The 23,357-nt window shown below is 36.5% G+C and overlaps 1 protein-coding gene across 1 annotated transcript in view; it reads right to left on the bottom strand.

The window, feature by feature from the left end:
• LOC138694444 (vesicular glutamate transporter 2-like) overlaps positions 1-23,357 on the bottom strand; it is a 93,831-nt gene that overhangs the window by 66,958 nt on the left and 3,516 nt on the right. The window contains exons 2-3 of the mRNA XM_069818153.1: positions 16,340-16,487; positions 14,475-14,573 (exon numbers count right to left, since the gene is read on the bottom strand). Of these exons, the coding sequence (XP_069674254.1) occupies positions 14,475-14,557 (83 nt within the window). The 5' untranslated portion in view covers positions 14,558-14,573; positions 16,340-16,487. The remainder of the gene's footprint in view (positions 1-14,474; positions 14,574-16,339; positions 16,488-23,357) is intronic.

A 23,357-nucleotide genomic window follows, 5' to 3' on the forward strand; every position in this document is an offset into this window, starting at 1 on the left:
GGTTAGGTCTACTTTTTTTTTCAGAGGATATATTTTTAATTGTAGCTATTAATTTTGTTATTATTTTTATATGTTATTTTACTAAAGACGTAGAAAAATTAAGTTTGTTTTAATGAAATTTATTGATCACGTTTTATTTTCAATTCTGGTGGGATTATTATTGCTTAGGCCTATTTTTTTCAAAGGATTTGTTTTTAATTATAGCTGTTAATTTCGTTGTTATTTTTATTTGTTGCTTTACTAGAGACGTAGAAAAAGTCTGTTACAATAAAATTTATTGATCACGTTTTATTTCCAATTCTGGTGTGATTATTATTGCTTAACCTCATCCCACTTTGTTAACTACGTAAGCCTACACTACAAGTACCGGTACGCGTAAGTTACTCCATTAATTCATATTTCCATTATTATTGTTGCAAAGGGAAATGCAAATTAATATTTATTGGTTTCATAGTTAAATATGGCTATAATCTTGAATGAGTGAAGCTATTATAGTAAATTTCAGTTCGTTTAGCACAAACAAAAATTATATTACTTATTTCTTGTAGGTGTCTTCGAGTTTATGGTGGAATTTAATATACTTCATTAAAATAATAAATTAACTTTATGCATTTAATATTTCAATAATGGAAGGAAGGTGTTAATTTTTCCAAAAGAACACAACAAAAGTGTAACATATTTTGTCGTCTGCTAGGAGAGAGATCTGCGATGATGAGGCGATAGTAGCGATCCTAGTGGTGGGCAACTACCCATGTTTGCATTTTTACTACATGTTGAGCTTCGCGACTGTATATAGTAGACTGTGATATTACGTCGCGCTATATTGGTGTTCTCTGAATGCGCCGCCACATTGTTGAATTTAGTTTAATCAAAAGTACATACGTGTGTGTTACGGTACATATTAATTAATTCTGTGTAAAATGGCTCATCCATTGAAGCCATTATTTGTAGAATTAAAAGAGAAGTCGTTTTCAAGTTGGACGTATGAAACAAAATGTCCTTACAAAGATATGAGTTCGACACCACATTTACATATGGAGGAAGACAAAAAAACTTTCAAATTTCATGGTATAAGAAGTATCCTTGGCTAACAGAGTGCTCTGAGATAAATAATTATATTGTTTTAACTTGTATTCTGTTTGGGGGTGGAAATGAGTGGTTATCATCTTCTTGTGGGGTCTGTGTCACATAAAAATTTGATATAAAAGCCGATATACATCTGCTCTATAAAAAGATGCGAGGTAAGCAGATTTTTCAACCTACCCAGTATTTACACCTTAGCTTCGTCACTGGTTGATCTCATGTCCAGTCCTCACCAAAATACCATCTCGCTATCGCGAACCTTGCAACTGATGTACCGTCATTAAATATACAAGGACTACAGTGACAGCCTCGCCAGAAAACGAAAATAAAACTCTTCCGTGAAGTGTCAACTGACAGTGCCAGAATGCATGTTCTGCACCTTGCGCCATGAGTCTGCCTCATTCTGTTGTGATTGTGGTATAAATGAGTGTACTTATGGCAACCGTCCGCCAGCCTCTTTCGAGATAAGGCCCCAGGCGGTCTGGGTTCTTGTTTTGTTTTGCTGCGTGAATCAGCTGTGTGGAACGCGACATTAGCTGTGCATTCATACCTGGAAGACACACCCGACCATCGGCCTTCACAACGAACTGGAGAGCGGACGTAAAATGGAATTCATTAGTAAGCCTATTAATAGACGTATCAGGACCGCGACGACGAGAAAATTACAGAATTAAAGCGGTATTTCCTTAAGAACCTCCTTCGAAAACAGTGATTGAAAGCATTCGCTGAAATGGGTAGAGTGCAAAGAGTGCAACAAACTATGCTCCGTCGTGCAGAAGGGAAGGGAGACAGCATACGGGCTATTCCTAGCATTTTTTTAATACTCTAATTTTTTTCCTATTTATACAAGATGCTGAGGAGAGTGCACTTGCAAAAATATACTATCGAAAGTCAAACGGTTTTCGTATTGTTGAGCAACAAATTTAGCGTATTTTATAAAAACAAGCCTCTTTCAGCGCTCAGAACTCTGGAACCGTTTACTGCGGAACACTGAACGGGAGCTCATTTTGAAGCTGACATTTGGTAGGTTATGTTAAGAACTAATCCTTATTTTTATTGTATACAGAGAGACAGATAATCTGATTTTACTTACTTTTAGGCTTTTTGCCCATTTGTAAAAATGTAAAAAAATATTGAGAAAAAACTTTGCATTATTAAGAGGGATTCGGCATTGTTTTCTTAGTGGCTCGGGAATAAGTTTCGAGGGTATTAAATAAATTATTTTCACACACCTAGACTTGAACGACGCAGTACCGCATGCACTGGCCGAGAGATGAAGATAAGCGAGCGTTGGGCGTCATTTTACTCCTGTGTTTATGAAAACTTGTGGTAAAGCTAGCCCAGCTATGCGCTACTAGACGAAACATCACGTCTTTGTCTCCTGGCCTTGCTTGTCTCGGCTAGCTCCTGCCTCACAGTCAGCTGGTTACTTCACGCGCATACTATCTATTTTATTTATTTGATATTTTCAATACTTTCTTATCAACGGTGCACCAGTAAAAAATATGTTTATTTGTACTTTCAATGCGGAATCTAACCATATATTTTTAAAATATTTTTTCGTGGGCAAAGGCGTCTTAATGAAGAAAAATCTAAATTTCTCCATTTCTATGAAAAGTAAGAAAAACTGTTTACATATCAATGTAAACTTTAATTTCTCAGCATCAAAATAAACCATGATTTTGGATCATTGGGTGAAAGGATTTCGGAGCCACAACAGTTTAAAGTTGCTAATTTTATGAATATACGATACATTTAAATATTTTTAATTTAAACACTATGAAGTTCTGATGCCTCAAACTTTGCACAAAGCACTGTATCACAGTTGTCAACGGACAGAAAAAGTTTCATTGTATTTAAAAATTGCAAGGTCAATTTTCTCTATATTTCGGTCGATTTGAGATGGAATAGCCCATACCCACTAGCAGCCACGGGTGCACGCTGGTGCTGTAAGAGACCTGCGGGTAAGAGACGCTAGCCCGAGAGTGCAGTATGCTGATGACCGCTGCTCTATTTTATGATATAAAGTAAAGATAACAATATCCCCGCTTCTTGGCTACTGTGTTATTTTCAGACGAATTTCGCAACACTAATGCCATTCACCACAACACGCATTGTGGGATCGACGAGAAACCCTTGTTGGATGCGGGAGTTTACATTCCGAGTCCAGTGGAGCTTCAATTTGAGGATTGACAAACTTGTGGACCGCCTGATAGATCGTTCCTTCATTCCAACAATGCGTCTTATTGCTGCAGTGCGCCAGGGCGTGCTGCCGATACTATTGGATGACGTGCAGTCGCAGACGAGATTTATGTGGTATCAAGTACCAACACGACGGAGTGTCACCTCACTGGACCCAACACGTGAGAAATTACCTCTACGTCAGCCAGGGTTGCCAGATCATACGATAATTATTGTTTTGTACGATAATTTCATCCAACAAATAATATGTCATTATAATATTAAATATCCTCCCTAAAATATGATAATTTCGAATCAACTTTTCAGACTGTAATAAAATGTTTTATTATTATTATTATTATTATTATTATTATTATTATTATTATTATTATTATTACTTTGTGTGATCACTGATCACGATCATATTACTATTACTCCTAGTCTGCCTCTATTACACAAGCTCCTTACGATTATCTAAAATATTTAACTTGAGAAACAAATTAATAAAGGCATCGACTGTGTGCGTTTACATTAAAAATGACATGCAACAATAAAATTACGTTTCTGGGTGTTGCTAAATTCGCGCTTAATGTAAATTCTGTCTTTGAATCACACAAGTTCTGCATGTCGACGACTTTTCTCATGACTTTCTAAGACAAAAATAAGAAACAAGCTCGTAACAGGAACAATAAATGGACTTTTATTAACATTTCAGTATACAGTTGGTTCCAATATGCAAGACTAGTAGTGAAAAAGTCTTGTAACTCCGAAAATGTTGAGTTGCATGACAGACCAAAATCTTCATTCCTCGTTATCTGTCGTACATGATGATGTTGATGATGATGTACTATGCGTTTAATATTACATGACCGTAGAGAGCTGATGTCGCAACTGTCTTATACAAAACATCGTAGGCGATTACGGTGCGCGGGGCATTGAAGGGATCAAAGCATTCGTGGAGGGGATGAATGCACTCTACTCTGTTATGACATTCTTTTCATTTTTCTCACTTTTAAAGTATGCCATACTACTGTTTAATCAGCATAGATGTTATTTATGTGCTACAAATATTTTAATTACATTTCAAAACTCACGATTAACTCGAAAACCTAAAGCAATGGAAACATTTTGAAAACAAATTTGAAATCAGGGCGATGATTTGCATGAGAATCCGCAGTTCTAACAAAGTTGTCACTCTGCATATGAAAGTCCGCCAGGCAACTTCCCGAATTTTTAACTCGCCGTAATTCGCAAACCAGTAAAGATTTTGAATAGCAGCCACTTTTAAAAGTAATTTTCATTCTTTCTAAACATTTCTCTCGCTTTGACTCCCCATCTAACGTGAAAAATAAAAAGTTTGTCGCTTATCAACTTTTAAGGGCGTCAATGTCTACTTTGAACGGATTACTTCAAAGTTAGTAATTTTTTTCTCACTTTCCAAAAACGATTCTCATTTCGAATTTTTTTCTGTGCTTTCCTTAGATATTTATCTATGACTCCGAAAATTTAGAGTGCATTTCATTTACTATCATAGGAGCTACGACATTACAATGTTTAACGGTTCGGCAAATAGATTCCTCGTCTGGTAGCACGGCAACGAAAGAACTAAAATGGTGAACGATAATACCTACCTAGTATTTATAGAGCCTGCATTTCCTAAAGCGAAAGCAAAGAGGAGGAGCCACGCCGAAAATAACAGCGTCGGGACTATAGTTCGTGGAATCAACAGCGGTCAATTTACAACAGACGGGTTGTACTGTAAGCCAATGTTGTGTGTATAGTTTATATAGTGACTCATTTTCTCGTTCATTAGTGATTGCAGCAAAAAATGGAACCAAATCATTAGGGACAGCAGATTAATTGAGCATTGACAAGTCAGTACTTTAAACATTTCAATAGGACGTCCAAGTTACAGGATAGATGTCGAAGATATAGAGCAGCAGTGACCAAACTGGTATCGTGATTACATCGTGTAATCCAGGGCCGGGCATGAGAGCGGCTCAGTCTAGTCGGCCAGAGCTGCTCTCGCTCCGCAGGGCACTTCAATTCCAATCCAGAGCAGAACGCTCACGCAGTGGCGGACTCGCTTTACAGCTACCTTCCCTGCATTAATGTAACAAGAGCCACGGTTGTTCTAGTCATTCAGTCTGTCAGTACATAATAGTTTATAAGGATTTTACATCAATCCATTGTACATTACAGAATTTATAACACTCTTATTAATTTAATGAAATAAACTTCGCTCTATGCACACACACAAATCATTACGCTTATTTACATAATCCATACGCACATACTGCAACTTCTCACCACGGTTCTACGAGACAGGCATATGGCTTCCACTTCCCCTACTTGCTGTGGACAGAGTTCATCTACCAATATAATTAAACATCGCTTGATGAATGCACCTTCGTTGAATGTTTTCAATTCCTTTGCAATTTCGTGGCAAATTTTGTAGCTAACTCTCATAGCCGATTCACTAAGTGCATTATTGCCATCCTGTTAATATATAATATAATATAATATAATATAATATAATATAATATAATATAATATAATATAATATAATATAATATAATATAATATAATATAATATAATATAATATGATATTATATTATATTACATAATGTGATGCGATGCGATATATGATATGATATGATATGATATGATATGATATGATATGATATGATATGATATGATATATGACCATAAATTAATACAACTTAAAGAAAATATTTCTCAGGTACATTATATTAGAGCATATAGTCGATATTTATATTGCATTATAAGTTATTGTAGTACATTTAGTAATATATAATTTTAAATTATACAAATATTATGATATATCATAGTATGGTGTATTACAGTTCATGATATATATGATATGGTCTATGATATATCATGAACTGTAATATACTATACTATGATATATCATAAAACTTGTATAATTTAAAAATATATATTACTAAATGTATAATAACCTATAATGTAATGCAAATATCAAATAGATACTATAATATAATGTACCTGAGAAACATTTTCTTTAAGTTGTATTAATTTATGGCGTTCATTACCAACATATTTGTCATATTCAGTAGCATGTTGTAAAGAATAATGCCGTTGGATATTGACCTTCTTAATCAGTTGGAGTGTTTTATGCCAACTTAAACACTTTGCTAATCCACTGTTCTCTACCATGATACATTAAAAGCATTGGGAGTAGCGGGACGCTTTAGTGTATGAGCGGAAGCTCGTCTTCAAAGTTCGCCTTCATACTGCAGAGTCACCACTGCGCCGACACTGAATGACGTACAGTATGCATACGTCACATCGCTCGCGAGACCATCTCTTTAAAGCACACAGCGCTCATTTGTCAGAATCACGTAATGTGCCCAGCCCTGGTGTAATCAAAAACATTCATGTTAGTGAGGGGAGTTTCCTGTACATTGCTATCTCTCTCGCTCACGTACTGATGGTAAGCAGTGTCGGTACCATGTCTCTCTACAAACCCTCTGTCTCTACGAGCAGGAACAGAAGATTTCGTACAGAATGGGAAGAGGAATTTATTCGCTGTTCTGTCGGAGAAAATGTAATTATGTTACTTTGCTGAACGGTTCAATTAGTAGTAGTATATAGAAACGACATTACAGAGCATTACGCTGAATATACAGGCATAACAGGTATTATTATTATTATTATTATTATTATCATCACCATTATTATTATTATTATTATTATTATTATTATTATTATTATTATTATTATTATTATTTATCAGCAAGTGTTACCATAATTCTTATATACTTGCCTCAATATGTAGGCCTACATTTTCCCTTGAATGATAAAATAATTACTACGCTATATCTCCATTTTAATTTCTTTCTTTAATCTTTTGATGACTATTATCAGTTATTTACTAGTTATTAATTTAATAATAATAATAATAATATTATTATTATTATTATTATTATTATTATTATTATTATTATTATTATTATTATAGAGAAACTGAGTGAATATTAAGTCTACGTGCTAGTGTAGTAATGAAGTGAGCTATTAAACTCCAAGAACTGAAATCAGCCTTCAATCATCGTCATGAAGAGAAAGATGACATAAATAAATGTAAGGAAGCCAGCTATCTAGTGGCGAACGAAATAGCTTATTCTCTTGTCTTCCAACGAAGGAAAGTTTTATAAAAGTGTAATGTTCAAGATGGCTGAAATAATTTGTCCAATGAAAGTTGTTAATTAATTTTGAAAAACTGCGCATTTCTCGACTAAATATGCAGAAGAGAATTCAGGAAATTTCTGTTTGTGTTCATTGAGGAATATTTAAAAAAGCAAGAAAATTTGTATATATTTCTTATTGGTTCTTGATGACAATAGTGACATTACTGATTCAGCAAAGCTTGCTATTTTTATGATGAAGAATTCAAGGTTAGTGCATGAACCACCACTGGTTGTAGTTTTCATGACATGTACCTCTCTCCCATCTCCTTACTTCTTAGACTGTCTCTCGCGTGTAATTACTGCCGTTCGAGTTTTGACCACCGCTGGTATAGAGGATTTAAACCTTGTATATTTATTGAATTTTAACCGGTTCCAAACAGAAATGCCAAAGGTAGAGGGGTGCTTAGGATATAGAGGTGTCCAACTTGAGGGATTGGTACCTAGTAACAGATTGAATATTATCGAGAAACTTTGATACTTGACCTATGCAGCACACGTTTCTAAACAAATAACTACCTCTACTCGTTTTCTATTGTATTTGTATCTTACAAATTTACAAATTTTGTCTGTGATTAAATTAAGATCAATAAGTCTTGTACACGTCCTAACTCTCAGCAGGCAAATATAAAGAATAGAAGAATAGAAAGAAGGAACACCATTTCTAGATATTATATTTAGTTAATATAATATCTATAGAGTAGAGGCGAGAGTAGATAACGGATACTTTTGTTAGTGCGTCAATGCAAAATTTTTGCTGCAATAAATTGGTCTCTGAATTACAGTAGCTATAATAGAACACTTTCCAGAAATGTAGTTGTATTTTGCTAAACTGACAGACCATAAAATTTAAAAAAGGAAATATATTTGAAAGTGTTTCGAAACAACTTCAAGTGTTAACTGCATGATGTATGGTGGAGGCGGAGTTTACTAGTTAGGTCCCATGGTCAAAAATATATACTAGTTCGGCTCGGAGCCAAGAAGTAAACAATAGGCCTAGGCCTACTAGTTCGGTCCCAGGTTATTAACTTAACAGTACTAGTTCGGTTCCGGATCGAAAATAGAGCAGTACTGGTTGGAAATCAAAATTTTCCTTCCCATTCTATGCTGGCTTAGGACTGTCATAAGACAGGGACGAGTAAATTCGTGATTCGAGACAGCAAACTACAAAATTGCCTGCCCCTCCTTTAAGCATGGTTAAAAATGTTGATTATCATGTACAGCTGTCAAAAGAAAAAGTGGGCGCTCTCCTGAAACAAAGTTCCCTTCGGGTATCTTCGCTACAATTCGGAGACAGGCGATGTTACATGTTGTTGGACCACGTTGCCTGATATCTACACTTATAATTGAAGTATTCTGTGTGATATCGATGGCAGAATGGTAGCGTTCAGGCCTCTTATTCATGAGGTCCTGCGTTCGACTACAACCACGTGCTTTTTATGTTATTTTTTGTTCTGTTTTTGAGAGAGACAAACTATACATAATGGCTCCTTTCTCTTTTACGATTATTTTATTAATTAACATCAGGTTCATTAATATATTATGCCATGACTTTATCATTATGATATTGTGGCTGCAAATGGAAAGAAAAAAGATTTTATTCTCAATAAAAATCTTTCGTGGCATAAACAAAACAAATTCACTGGCGTTGGCCTTAAAACATTCAAACAATTAAGCGTTCAAAAAAACAAAACAAAAATTCACAATTCAATATTTAGTCTATCTTCCTCTTATCTCGATCATCTTGCAGTCGAGTGGGCATGGAATTGACTAGTCTTTGCAAATAGCGACTGTTTTTAGACACGATATTCCAAGCATTCTGAACATACATACATACATAAGTGTTCTGTCCATGGGCAGGTCTTTCATTGCAAACCCAGCAATCTCCAATCTTTCCTATTTTCTGCCTTCCTTTTGCTCTCCGCATATGATCCACATATCCTAATGTCGTCTATTATTCTTTTCAACCAGAGACCCAACCAATTACTTTTTCTCTTTCTAATCAGTTTCAGCATCATTCTTTCTTCACTCACTTTTTCAAACACAATTTTATTTCTTATTCTATCTGTCCACTTCACACGCACCGTTCTTCTCCACATCCACATTTCAAATGCTTCAATTCGTTTCTCTTCATTTCGTCGTAATGTCCATGTTCCTTCCCCATACAATGCCACACTCCACACAAAGCACTTCACTAGTCTCTTCCTTAGTTCTTTTTCCAGAGGTCCGCAGAAGATCCTTCTTCTTCTATTAAAAGCTTCCTTTGTTCATGTTTGCAGTTTTTCTTGGGAAGGATAGGCCTAAATGCGGTAACATCCCGTTGCTTTCCGCACACCACTATCTCTTTCGCATCTTATTAAATTCCAGGGGGCCCAAGCGTGGAGATGAGGAGAGTGGATTTGATTAATTGGGCCCTCCGGACTTCACCGAAAGTCACGGCAAGGGTTAAATATTAATTCTATCAGGATGTTTGACCCTATCAGAGATCGGGAAATCTCAATTAGCCTTTGCCCCCCGCATCCTGGACTAGCTTCTACGAATCATCAGAAAATCTTAGAGTGTGATTGGGCCAATTTTTCCGAAAATGTTTCCACACTTTTGCCCTCGTAGCTCAGCGGACGAACATCGGAATTTAGATGTCAACGTCTCAGGTTCAATTCCTCGTTATTTCTTTTCATTTTATTGTGGTTCAAGATAGTATAATGTAATAATACAAAAAGAAAAACTAATGCCAGTATTATGCAACTGGATTTTTCCAAACCTAATATTAAATTTATGTTATTTATATCGCTAAAGAACGTTTACAATATAAATAACTTGAATATTATTTATACAGTATTACTAAAGAACGATAACAGAATATAAATGATAAATATCGGTTTGTTTAATTAATATAAGATATTATATAATACGTATTTAATTATCTAAATAAAATAACCTATTTTACATAGAAAGATGTTTATTTGTGTTATAATAATTAGTTACATAAAATACAGATTATTTATATTGCGAAAGAACAATAACGATATAAATAACTTGAATATTATTTTATAATGCTAATGAAGGAAAACAATATAAATGACAACTTGAATATTATTTATATCGCTAAAGAACGATAACAATATAAAAAACGTGAATATTATTCATATCGGAATTTCACAGATTTATTACAGATGTATTTAAGAAATTGTAGAAGAATAGTAATTAGGAACAGTGTCCTATTTATTCATCTTGGAGCCAAATTTGTAACTTTTAAAAGTGTGGTTACTATGTTGAAGTGTATGTGTTGCAACGGATGCTTGATTTGTTATGTATGTGAGTCAGTTATGGGATGCTTGATGTCGTCGCAATGTCGTAATTATAGTTTGATTGTGTTTGTGTGACTATTGTGTATTAATTTATTATGTATGGTACGGAAAGCTGCATATTTATGTTATAGAAGTGTTACGTATGTGTGTTGTTAATGTTTTTGTATGTTTCAAATTGATAACTGATACTTGTTTTGCAATCGCAATACCTAATTTACGGATTGTTTATGTTTTGTTTACATAGCGTAAGCTAATTTAATTTTCTTTTCCATTTCTCTTTATGCTTATCTTTTTTGTGTATAACACTATAGCCCTAACATACATATGTAAAATAGGGCTAACCCTCATTGGAGATACAATAATAATTATTATTCATATCGTTATAATACGATAACAGAATACAAATGATGACCTGAATTTTATTCATATCCCTAAAGAACGATAACAAAATATAAATAACGTGATATCCATAAAGAACGATAACTGGATATAAATGATAATTTGAATATCATTTACATCGCTAAAGAACGATTAAAAAATAAAATGAAAACTTGAAGAAGGCCCGAACCCACGACCTTTGAATCATTAAACAAGCATTCTACCGCTGGTCTACGAGGCGCAGATATGGAACACTTTCATAGTTCCGGAACTGCTTGTACAAGCACATGCATCGTGTAACATCGCCGCGACCCGAAGTGGACTTTGAAAATATTCGCTGTTCACGAGTGCGGCCACTTTTTTTTTTTTTTTTTTTTTTTTTTTTTTTTTTTTTTTTTTGACAGCTGTACATTGTATAGTACCTATAAAACTTAGTCAAAACTTCTTAAACGTCAGAGTAGTCAGAGTAGTCAGTGTTTTTGAAAGAAATTGTAAGACAGTGTTTTTAGATGTTGGAGTCTGTTTATTCATTTAGATACAAATTCTGCCATTTTGCCTCTAATATATTGTTCTTTCTTTAATTCGTTTTGTTGCTGTACTTATAATTTGTATATAAGTGTCAATTTGAATTCGTTTTAGAGCGTATATTAATTGTTAGGGTCAGCAGTGTAGAATAGGCCATTTAACTTTGCATGGAAAGATTCACAACTGTTTGTCGTTATTTCTGTCGTAGCTACGAATTCGATCATAATTCTGGCGGGAAAGTAGCATCAGGCTTGACTCAAAGACGTTGTACCATACTTATATAGTATCGGATGCACTCCTCTAGCACATAATCGGTAAATTACTGCACTTCTTCTTTTTGGGGTTGAATGCTCATCAAGTCTTCAGCTTCTTTGTTAACATATAGTCTTTTTGATATATAACTTGGCTATACCTGCATAGTTCGGACTGAATTAGTACCGTACCTTTCCTAACCCCGGACCGAATTAGTAGTGTACCTTTCTGAACCCCGGACCGAATTAGTAGTGTGCCTCAGTGGCGGCTCGCATTAAGGGGCACATGGCCACGTGCCCCCCCCCATTCATTTTATTTTTCCACAAAAAAAAAAGCAATTTTTGTTTAAAATTACCTGCTGAAAACGTAATGACTTAAGAGGTATAAACATACTGTGAAATGTGAATGATTTCAGCTCTCGGGCTCCGTAGTTCTGGTGCCCATCCCTTGCACATGCGCACAGATAACTCGAGTTTCAAGTGCGTGGAGAGCGGTGTGATGTGATGGATGCAGGGCGAGAGAAGATGAGAGGTGAAGCGTCGCCAGGGCACAGAAATTCGCGTGGTCATTCTTTGCACATGCGCAAATGGTTTTAATAATGTGTAGAACGCTATAAGGACGAGAAGGAAGCTACCGTTACATACAGAAGTATGAATGCTGATAACACTGCCATGGCCCGAAGAACCAATTGAGTTGCCATCTTCGCTATTCTGTAGCTAGATCTAGCTTTTTTAGATTAGTTACTATAATTGTTATACTTCATATCAGAGGCAATGCTTAACTATGTTTTCTGATTAATTTAGCTACTAAAATTAAATTGTTTAACATTGTTAATATAGTAGTTTACCTATATTCAAAATTATGGTAGGCTGCTTTTTTATTAAGAGTGTTGGCAACTTTGACAACCGTACGAAATACATGTCTCGATTACCGCGTTTGTATTCGTAGCGGCAATAATAACATTCTGAGTGGTGTTAATAATTCTCTTCCTTTTATTTTAAGTGTGAAGTAGTGAAGTTAGTTACATTAGTGTTCGTTGTGTGCTTGTTCATTTCAATATGAATAAAGTTAGTGAATTAATTGGAAAGGAATTAGATTCCGACAGCAGAGTTCGCGCCAAGAATTTAGGCACACCCCGGCCTGATATGGTCATTATACAGCAGACGGAAGGCAAAAACAGAAAATTTAATAGCTCTATGTATGATAAAGCGAAATGGTTGTGTGGATGCGAAGAGAAGAACGCAACATCAGAAGGATTCGTTCTGATTTAGAACATAATGATGGCGACAATCCGGTCCCTACTAAACGACATCGAAATGTCGATCAACAAAAATGAGTCAGTGCATTGGAAACGTGTGATATTATTGTATCGCAAGCAGAAGAACAATTTCGTTTCACAGGCCACTTGGCGGCTGCCAAACTTTTCCGTGTATCTAGTTTTCAAGAATATTGTAATTAGTTCCCAGAGAAAGGTTTTGCGGCAACTGTCAACACATATTCAAAAGTGAACAACTCTACGCTCAGAACAGAGCTTGAAGTGCTATATTCCAGGGTACATTTGCTTGCGGCCGAAGGAGCTGCAGCACTTTTGCAACTCTTTTTGCGCAACAATATGCAAGAAACATTTTCACGAGTGTGTTCGATTACTAAGCATCAGTGTTACAATACCTATGTCAACTGTGGCAAGTGAAGGGTGCTTCGCTACTTTAAATCGAATAAAAACCTTCCTCAGGAACGCAATGAGCCAAGAAAGAATGACAGCATTAGCAATGCTTTCAATTGAGAGTAAAATGGTGCGTTTGATACCCAACTTCAATCAGCGAGTTATCGAAGTATTTGTTCGAGCTAAGGATCGAAGAATGGACTTCATCTATAAATAGAAAGGTTAGTTTATAATGCATTCTTTATATTTACATTTTGCTATTGAAATTTTCAGCAATTATTCCGTATGGCAAGCCTATATTCGCGTAATGAGGAACCTATGGGTTCAATTAATTCAATATTAGTGTTATAAGTTGTGCCCCACTAAATAATTTGGTCACGAGCCGCCACTGGTGTGCCTTTCTGAACCCCGGACCGAATTAGTAGTGTACCTTTCTGAACCCCGGACCGAATTAGTACTGTATCTTTCAGGTGTGTATCTGTAACTAGTATGCAGTTGGTGGAGGTGAACACGGGTCAACTATGGGTGGGTCCTGGCCCAGGCAAAGGCTCCTGTTGGTGCGTCCTAGGACCAAAGTGAAAGGTGAGAACGGTTCTAGGAAAAGTTAGAAGCTATGAAAGATATCGAATAATTTTTATACAGAAAATATATAAATACTTGAGATTTACAAAATTCACAGATTGTTACAATAGAATGTGACTGTTCTCCTATGTTATGTTATTTTTGGAGGATGTAACATATCAACCACTTGCGATCACAGCTATTAATAGCCTGTGAGATTTTCTGAAAGCATAAGACATTTGACAAAATAGCATATTATAATTTGTTTATTTAACTTCAATGAACTGCGTACTTACACAATTGAAAGATTTTCCACTGTTCCATTTTCCTTCACCACAATTGGCGACACCTGCTGTGTAGAGTGCGAATTAACAGCCATCGTTGAGTAAACCAATCTGGAATCAGAAAGAAATAAGTTAGAATACATGTTTAGGCCTATTATTATTATTATTATTATTATTACATACGAATTCTGTAATAAGAATTGGACATGAACTAGGCAATACTTTTCACGTAATTGAAGTTCGTCACAGTCATAAATAATAGTTTTCTACATATTTCGTAGTGTCATCATAGAACCGAGTACTGAGTTTGTATATGAAGGTTATGTTGAAGTTTGATAAAGAAAAAAAATAGTTTTGTGGTTAGTGAAAAGTGTAAACTCCATTATGTCATATGATAATTTGAGAGATAAACTCGGTGAAACGTTTGGATTTAAATTGAACGATCGTGGAGAAGTGCTTGATAGAAAAAAAAAGTTTTTTCGTGTTTAGTGATGCAGGAAACATTGTTACTAAACGTAGAGCGGCACTTAATTCGGAGCATGTGAATGCACTCACAAGTTTAAAATCATGGATGAAGCAGCATTAACTAGGCGAGTCTTCATACTTTTTGATATTTATGTTTGTCTCAAAAATTCCCGGAGAAACTGACACAAATTATAAGCCTCATAAAAATATGTTCGTAAGTAATTAAAATATTTGTTCTGTAATATAACGATACAATATATACAGATATACAACATTTAATACTAATGCTTATCACCGAACACAAGTTAAATTTAACAATAACTGTGTATTACAGTATATTAAAACATTTTTTCAACTCCATCAAAATTCGATTAATCGATTAAATTCAAATAGTTAATCGATTAAATATCTTGATCGATCAACAGCACTAATTTCAGGAGATTATTGTTTTACATAAAATAGACAATACATGCACTAAGATGCTTAAAACTAGGCCTACAGTTTGTAACGAAATATAAAACTGTGGTTTATCTTATTACACCTCAAAATATGCAGTCAAGTCTTTTATATCTAAGTTCAGATTTCGAATCAGACCAAAGAATCTTATCAAGCTAAGGATTTGTCAAAAGGACATATGGAGGACACCTCTATAAAGCAAGAGCTATAGATACGTACGGCGAAAACAGTCAAACTAAGGAAGGTCATATGTGCCTTCTTACTATTACTCTTTTGTTACGTAACCTTCTCCATTTTACCGACTTACAATGCAATGCTATGACTCTATAGGAAGATGTCTTTCAATCTATATTAAACTCTCTTACAATACGGACCTCTCTAACTTTGCGGTCAGCACGATGCAGGGCCATCTCAGAGATGTCGCAGATTAAGCACAAGATAAGGAACAAACACCCAGACCCGTGAAATTGGGAATAAATCTCCGACTATGCCAACAATCGAACCACTGGCCGTTTAGTTCGGAATCGCATACTACAGCGCTATAGGGCCTATGTCATATGTGATTATAACGTTATATGACCTAATGAATCTAACACAGTTATAATAATATGTTATATATATATATTTATTTATTATAACATCTAATGGATTCGTTTATTTCTTGAAATGTCCTGTAGCATCACCGACTGAAATCCAAATTTTCATAGTTTTGGTTTTTCTAATACTTTGCATTACCGTGTTGTAATTTCTCTCTCGATCTTAAAGTTTACCAAATTTAGGTTAAAACACACACTTTAATACAAAATAAAACGTAATTTTTAGCCCACTGAGAGAACAAATTTTGAAAGTTCAAGAAATTCGGACATTGGGAAAAGTCAAGAACTAGACAAGACTAACGCTTTGAAGCTGTTGGAGCAGAAAGATAAATCTTAACGGAGTTTATAAAGGCTACTTACCAAAAGATGAATGTACTGACAATTTGTTGTCCTTTCTTATAAATTCAATAGTCACCAACACAATGAAATGAATCAGTCATAAATTCTTAAATCTTTGCAGACAAATTCTGGAACAGTATATTCGTTCCTTCCTTCGGCATTGGCTTTGCTAAAACAGTAAACAATGAAGACGGTAACATAATTAATATTGCATTTTCGTAAGCAAATAGTGTAAAAGCTCAAAATAGTTTTTTCTCAGGTTTACTGAAGCGTGTTGTAATGCATGTTTAGTCATAAAGGCCAATCTTTGCTCCTACTTTAGCTTGCATTACCACAGCAAATCGAAATCGAAAAATCGAAGGAGAATTGGGAGGAAAATTTAAAAGGTACGCAAAACGCGTCCTTGCAAGGGGTTGGGGGCTGTACAAAACTAAATATGTGAGCTCCAAGCCTGTTGGCCACTAGTCTCACTCCGGGTTACGCTGCTCCCCTGAAGGAGCTCTAGAAAATTTTGAAGGGGAAGCCGAAATTGGACGTAACCTCTTAGGTACCACATACGCGAGGGGGGCTGAGACTGATCAATTGATCACGGAACGGGGCGAGGAGGAGTTGGCTGGTGTGTGCCGTTAGGATGGCAAGACGCCGTCATCTGTTGTTCGATGACAAAGCAGGTGAAGGCCGTCGGAAGAAGCGCCGTGAAATCTAAACTGCAATTTGAGAGGTCCCTGTCCTTTCAATTTGCGACTTATTGAGTGACCTCGTATGTTTAATATACTATTAATATTATCTGAAATAGGGCATACATAATTTATAAGAAAATCTATCAGCTCTGAAATAAATACAGTCCACATACAGGTGCGGCCTACGGGAAGTTTTAATTAAAAGAAGAAGCTTAAGCACTAATACGCCTTAAAATAGGCAGTCAAAAGAGCATTTCCAACAGCTGAAATAGGGAAGAAAATGCAAAAAAAAAAAAAAAAAAACTTGCAATTGATTAATTATGTTGCATTTCTATATTAACATTACTATACTAAATATTAATATTACAGAAAGTATTCTGGCTAAACTTAAGTAAAATTGTTATCAGTTTTTTGCTAAGTTTATTTATACACACATTAACATCTGTGGTCATATCGCGTGTGTAGAATCTTTGGGTGTATCAGTAGGCCGTTTTTACTAGTGTTGAGTTCCTGTTTCTATTGTTGTGTATTATAAACGTCTTGTGTTCATGTCACTGATTTAAATTTTGATTAATGTTTATGATATTTATGATTGAGCCGGTGATGAAATGGAATTTACGGAGGGAGGCACTATAGCCCAGAACTACGACCTGTTTACGATCTATTGCGTTAACCCTCAAGTTAGGTGCATTCCCAAACCCACACACTACACCAGGGGCGGTTTTTCGGGTGAAGCTCGTGAAGCGGCACTTCACCTGTTCACTAAGCACAACTTCACTTATTTACAATTATATAAATATTATATATTATTTCACTTCAATTTTGTCTTTTACGTTCTGCGTTGTGATATGTTCTGCACTTAGGTATTCTGCATTATGGAACACCAATCCCATAGTCTTGCCGCAGAGTGGGGAAGGGCGACAATTGCAGCTACTGTATATCCCTCTTTCAGAGGTAGAGCTTATCAATTTGCGGATTTGTTTACGGGTAACCATGACAACGAACCCTTGTAAGATTTTTATAGAACCTGTCTGCGAGGGTACTTGAATCGCTGACAAAACATTTCTCTTGTAGCTGCAAACACCTTATAGCCTCCTGGCTTGGCTCTTTTGAAAGGAAAATAACAGCACGCGAATACAATGAGATAAAATTCCTTGTTATTCACAGTGTTCACACTTCTTTGTACCTGTTAATTTCAGTTTGTGAGACGTGTGAATAGAGTGACTGTGTTATGTCTTGTTGTTAAAACGATATATTACAAGATTAAGTTAACTAAGCAGTTATTTATTTTTAATGAAAATTTTATAATTATTTTTAAGAGTGGTGACTGAAATATGTTTATTAACAACGAGGAATGTATCCTATAAACGATATAGTGTGCTCATTTTCGCGATGGACTGAAGGTGATGAAAGAGATGTAGTGTTAACGGTGAAACCACCGGCGTGGCTCAGTCGGTTAAGGCGCTTGCCTGCCGGTCTGAAGTTGCGATAGGGCGCGGGTTCGATCCCCGCTTAGGCTGATTACCTGGTTAAGTTTTTTCGAGGTTTTCCCCAACTGTAAGGTGAAAGTCAGGTAATCTGTGGCGAATCCTCGGCCTCATCTCGTCAAATACCATCTCGCTATCACCAATCTCATCGACGCTAAATAACCTCGTAGTTGATACAGCGTCGTTAAATAACCGACTAAAATAAAAAAAAATGTTAGCGAGGAAAGCAACACTTGTTATTAATATATCGGCAAAAAAGTTGAAAAGGAAAGGTGCAAGATCTTGCACCAAACATTTTAAAAGTGCGTGGTACAGTGAATATCAGTGGCTGTGCTGTAGTTCTTATTTGGAAAAAAAAAATTTGTTGGCCCTGTTTGTTAGTTGGAATAAAAAAAATCGGCATGGAACTCGGATGGATTTTTTGAAAACAGATTAAGTTTTTGTCAGTTTTTTTGAAAAGGCTAAAGAAAGGGGTGAATTTTCAGGGCGGAAATATGTTAAGCTGTCAGGTGGTGAACTTTTTAAGAAGTACAAACAATTATTTTTGAAATACTTGATGTCATATTTATGCAAGTTAACATTAGATATCAAGATATTGAACAGCTTCAGTTTTGCTCTTTTGCCAATACTTTAAAATTTATTCAGTATTCTAATATGTTTCCTTCTAATGCTCTTGTCGCTCTACAAAAGACTTTCCCAAATTTGTTCAAAATAAGTCGTTTGAAACAGAACTAGAGCTTCTCTGTACAGATCATGAGTACCAGAACATGTCCCCTGATACAAACACTAAAAAGTGTAAGGGAAAACAAAGACGTATTGAAGAAACCTATAGACTCTTTTCCCTCATCGTCACATTACCGCCAACAAGCGTTTCAGTGGAGCGAAGTTTTTCTGCACTCAACTGCATAAAGATAAATCTTCGCAATTCAATGGCACAAGGGAGATTAACATCATTGGCGTGCATCTCCATTCACAAGGACTTGCTACATGATCCGATTGGCCATTTCATGACTACATCAGTGACAATAAAATTCTCCTTCCATAGAGACAGACAAATCAATTTAATTTACAAAAAAAAAAAAAAAAAAAAAAAATAGGTAAGTCGTACATCATGTCCCTTAATAAAAGAGCTTCACCAACTTTTGAGGTTGCGAGCCGCCACTGCACTACACTAAGGTTCGCTGCGTACCCAGGTTTAGAGCAGGTAACTCCCCTCGTCCTTAGGCCAGCCCCCTCCGTGCGCCGCCAGCCAGCGATCAGAGAATGCTATGGAATGATGACGAAATGGAGAAATGGTGACGGAATGATGTAGATGCCTAATATGGGGAAAAAAAGGAAGAACCCCGAGAAAAACCCTGACTCCGACCTTGTCTGCCACAAGTATCACTATGGATTTTTCAATGAACAATCTCAGACCTGACCGGGACTCGAATCCTGGCCACCTGCGTGACAGGCCGGAAGTCTGACCATTTAGCCACCGGAGGAGTCGAGGCGGTGATAAATCATGGTATGTCAATTTCCAATCCGGCATTTTCATTTGAGACTGAGGAAAAACAGGAAAGACTCCAGTCAGACTGGCCAGCCACGGGGGTTGAGCCCGGGACTCCCGAATGCGAGTCTCAAGCATCGACTGAGCCAACTCGCTGGGTATTATCATAGTCTAGTATATACAGTCACGAAGCTTGAGTTGTGAGGGTGCTAGGAACAATAGACTGTGCCGGTACTATTTCTCATTGTCTGTAATGAGGATATTAGCGATCCTACTGGTTAGAAACTATCTACGGATGCATATTTACTACGTATCGAGCTTCGTAGTAGACCAGGCCTGCACAAACAGCGCTCAACGAGCGCGCGCGCTCCTTCGGAGCGGGAGAGCGGTATTTTCCGCTCGCCGAAACGGAGAGGAAGATACGTCACAATGACATAGACTTGCTATAGGTAGAGGAGAGGGAAACGACCACTCAGTTATACAGTGGAGTGCAGTGTGTAGGCCTATTCTCAGTAACTGTTTCACGTTGCTTACCTACTGCTACAGTACAGTGTGGAGGAATGTAAAAGACGGAACATAACATTTACCATTTAACGATTTACAGCTCGAACTTATTGATCTTCAATGTGACCTAAGGGTTAAAGATCGTTTGAATAATACTACTAGCCTGGTTGAGTTTTAAAAGACTAAACATTAGCAATAGGCCTAATATCCACGACTACACAGGCTGGCTGTGAAAATGATTGCTATGTTTGGCTCAACATTTATAGTTGTGAGCAACTATTTTCTATAATCAACTTTAATAAAGGCAGACATCGAACATCTGTAACTGATGTTTCATTATGATCAGTAGGCTACTGTTCCTTTCAGCTGCCAACAGCATAAAACCTCGTTTTGATGTACTGATAAATAAAAATATAACAAAATGATATTGTACATTTAAGTAGCTATAGAATTTCTATTACTTCTGTAAAATAAATACGTCTTTATTAATTAATAATAGTCCAAGATAGTTTTGCAAACACTGAACGGGAATTCATTTCATAAGCACTCGTAATAATACTTCCTTTTGTGTTTATTTTGTACGAGATCCACCCCTTCTTCTAGTCCACCCTTATTCAGAGCGCAGCTAATATCTGCATTCCGCTCATGAGCTGTGAGCCGGCTCGGAGAGCGCAAAGCTTGTGCAGGCCTGTAGTAGACTGTGGTATTATCAAAGTTGTTGTTATTCTCTTCTGTCATGTTATATTTTCTATCAAAGAACACAATCTTCAAATCAGAAAATGTTCTCTTGGACTGCCTTGGTTTGGCTTCACGAGGACTGGGATCGGGACGGATCCTTGCACTTACACTTTCTTTGGCCCATTGTGTACCCTATATATGCAATGATTGTTCAAGTCCAGAAGGTGATCTGGGAGGCATTCGTGAATCCGACGCTGACAGATGGCCCATTCTGCCCAACCCTGACAGAGACAGGTCCCATACCCTAAACAGTTCTGATAAGCCCCAGTCGCCAGAGCCCTAAGCCATTCCAATATCAACGTCGAAAATCCGCAATATCTCAGAGACTTCACCCGAGTCTATTGGACATTATACGTGAAATGTGGGGGTGATGGAACAGGAGTACCCCCAGAAAGATCCGCTGGTAGAAAGACAGAGGTGTCATTTGAGAAGGCATGGGGACAATCAGTAGTACGTACTAAAGAAGAAATGTGTAAATTGTACATTTAATATTGAAATATTCTACTTTTATAAACACCTAAGAAATTATTTTAATTGGTTATTTAACGAAGTTGTAACAAATACTATTATCAGTGCATTTTGAACTGGCGGCTCAAGGTCAAGCAACGGATTGCATTTGCCACGTGTGCTTACCCCAATCCTGGACCATTCTCCTCAACTAAAATCAGCTGGGACAGTTGGAATTACCAGTGCTTCAGTTCACAGTTTTTAGTTCAGTGACTCGTGCGTGGTTTGTACTTTTGTACGTTGGTACGTGACCTTGAGCTGCCAGTTCGAAATGCTCAGATAATAGGTTATTTAGCGTCGATGGAGTTAGTGCTAGCGCGATGGTATTTGGCAATATAAGGCCGAGGATACTCTATAAATTACCTGAGTTACGGTTGTGAAAAATCTCAGAAAAAACAAACCAGGTAATCAGTCCAAGCGAGGCTCGAACCTACGCCCGAGCGCAACTCCGGATCAGCAGGCAAACGCGCTACCACCCGAGCTACGCCGGTGGCCACTTAGATATAATACGAGTTGGTTAATGACTTCGCTCAAATGAAACCAAGGCGGTACCCTTTGCTACATTACGAGTAGTGTAGTTGTTATCTGTTGTAAATAAAAGTACTTTTTTTTTTTTTGTTGTTAATTGAAATGTTTTAACGGTAAAGTTGTCTTCGCACCTACGTTATTTTAACAGCAAGTGCATAGGCTATAAATTACGTGTCATTTAAGTAGGATAAGTTAAAATTAGGCGTAGTGTGGGAACTGGATATGTTTTTAGTCCACTTTCGCGCGTAGATTTTGAAAATGTACTTAAAATGTAACATCACGTCATAATTTATGAATATAGAATTACTTATGAAAATGTGCTTAATGATGTTCCATTTTGCCAAGTCTTTGTCAGTTGCCAGTGTTATAAATCTATCTTTTCTTCCACTAATAGTCACTATAAAGAGACAAACCTTGGAAGGGATCGGCTTGGATTTTCTCAATGGGTTGTAAAATAATTTTCTGTCTAAAACGTGATGTAACTCGCATTATCTCGTGTACCTATTATGGTGTGGCGAGAACCATCAAACGATATTAATGATTGCTACTCCTGCATCACAAATAGGCCTATATCTGGCATGTCTAGAAAAAATAAATATGTTACACAGCATCCAGATATACCTTCTGCCATTCGACCCGACCTACACAGCGAGGAATTGCCTCTACCTAGCCTATACCTGTACCTATATGATGTACTGATAGTAATGGTGAAGGAAACACTGATCCCCAATCTGAGATTTTTCCATAGTCTTTACTTCAAAAGATCCTATCAACCAGAAAATTCTGGCAGTGAAAGCCATTTTAGAAAGCAAAAAGAACTCAATAGGCTAATTTGGCACGTGACTTAAATTCGTCAGAAGAAGAATATAAACTTCTAGGTTCTGGGCTACAACAATGGAAATTACTTGCACTTGGTACAAAAATTTCAGAGTTTCGAAATAAACGCCAGATCTTTGTAAACTATTTTACTATGGAGGAGAAAATGTGTTTCTGTATAGATGTTAATGGCTTAAAGGGTAAACTAGAGGTCATGCATAAACCAGATAACTGGCAATTGTTTATATTCTTCGAAGTTTAGCTTAAAAGCGGTGTTGCTTCATAATGGT

The sequence above is a fragment of the Periplaneta americana genome, chromosome 2, assembly GCF_040183065.1.
Source record: "Periplaneta americana isolate PAMFEO1 chromosome 2, P.americana_PAMFEO1_priV1, whole genome shotgun sequence".
In the NCBI taxonomy this organism is placed as follows: Eukaryota; Metazoa; Arthropoda; class Insecta; order Blattodea; family Blattidae; genus Periplaneta; species Periplaneta americana.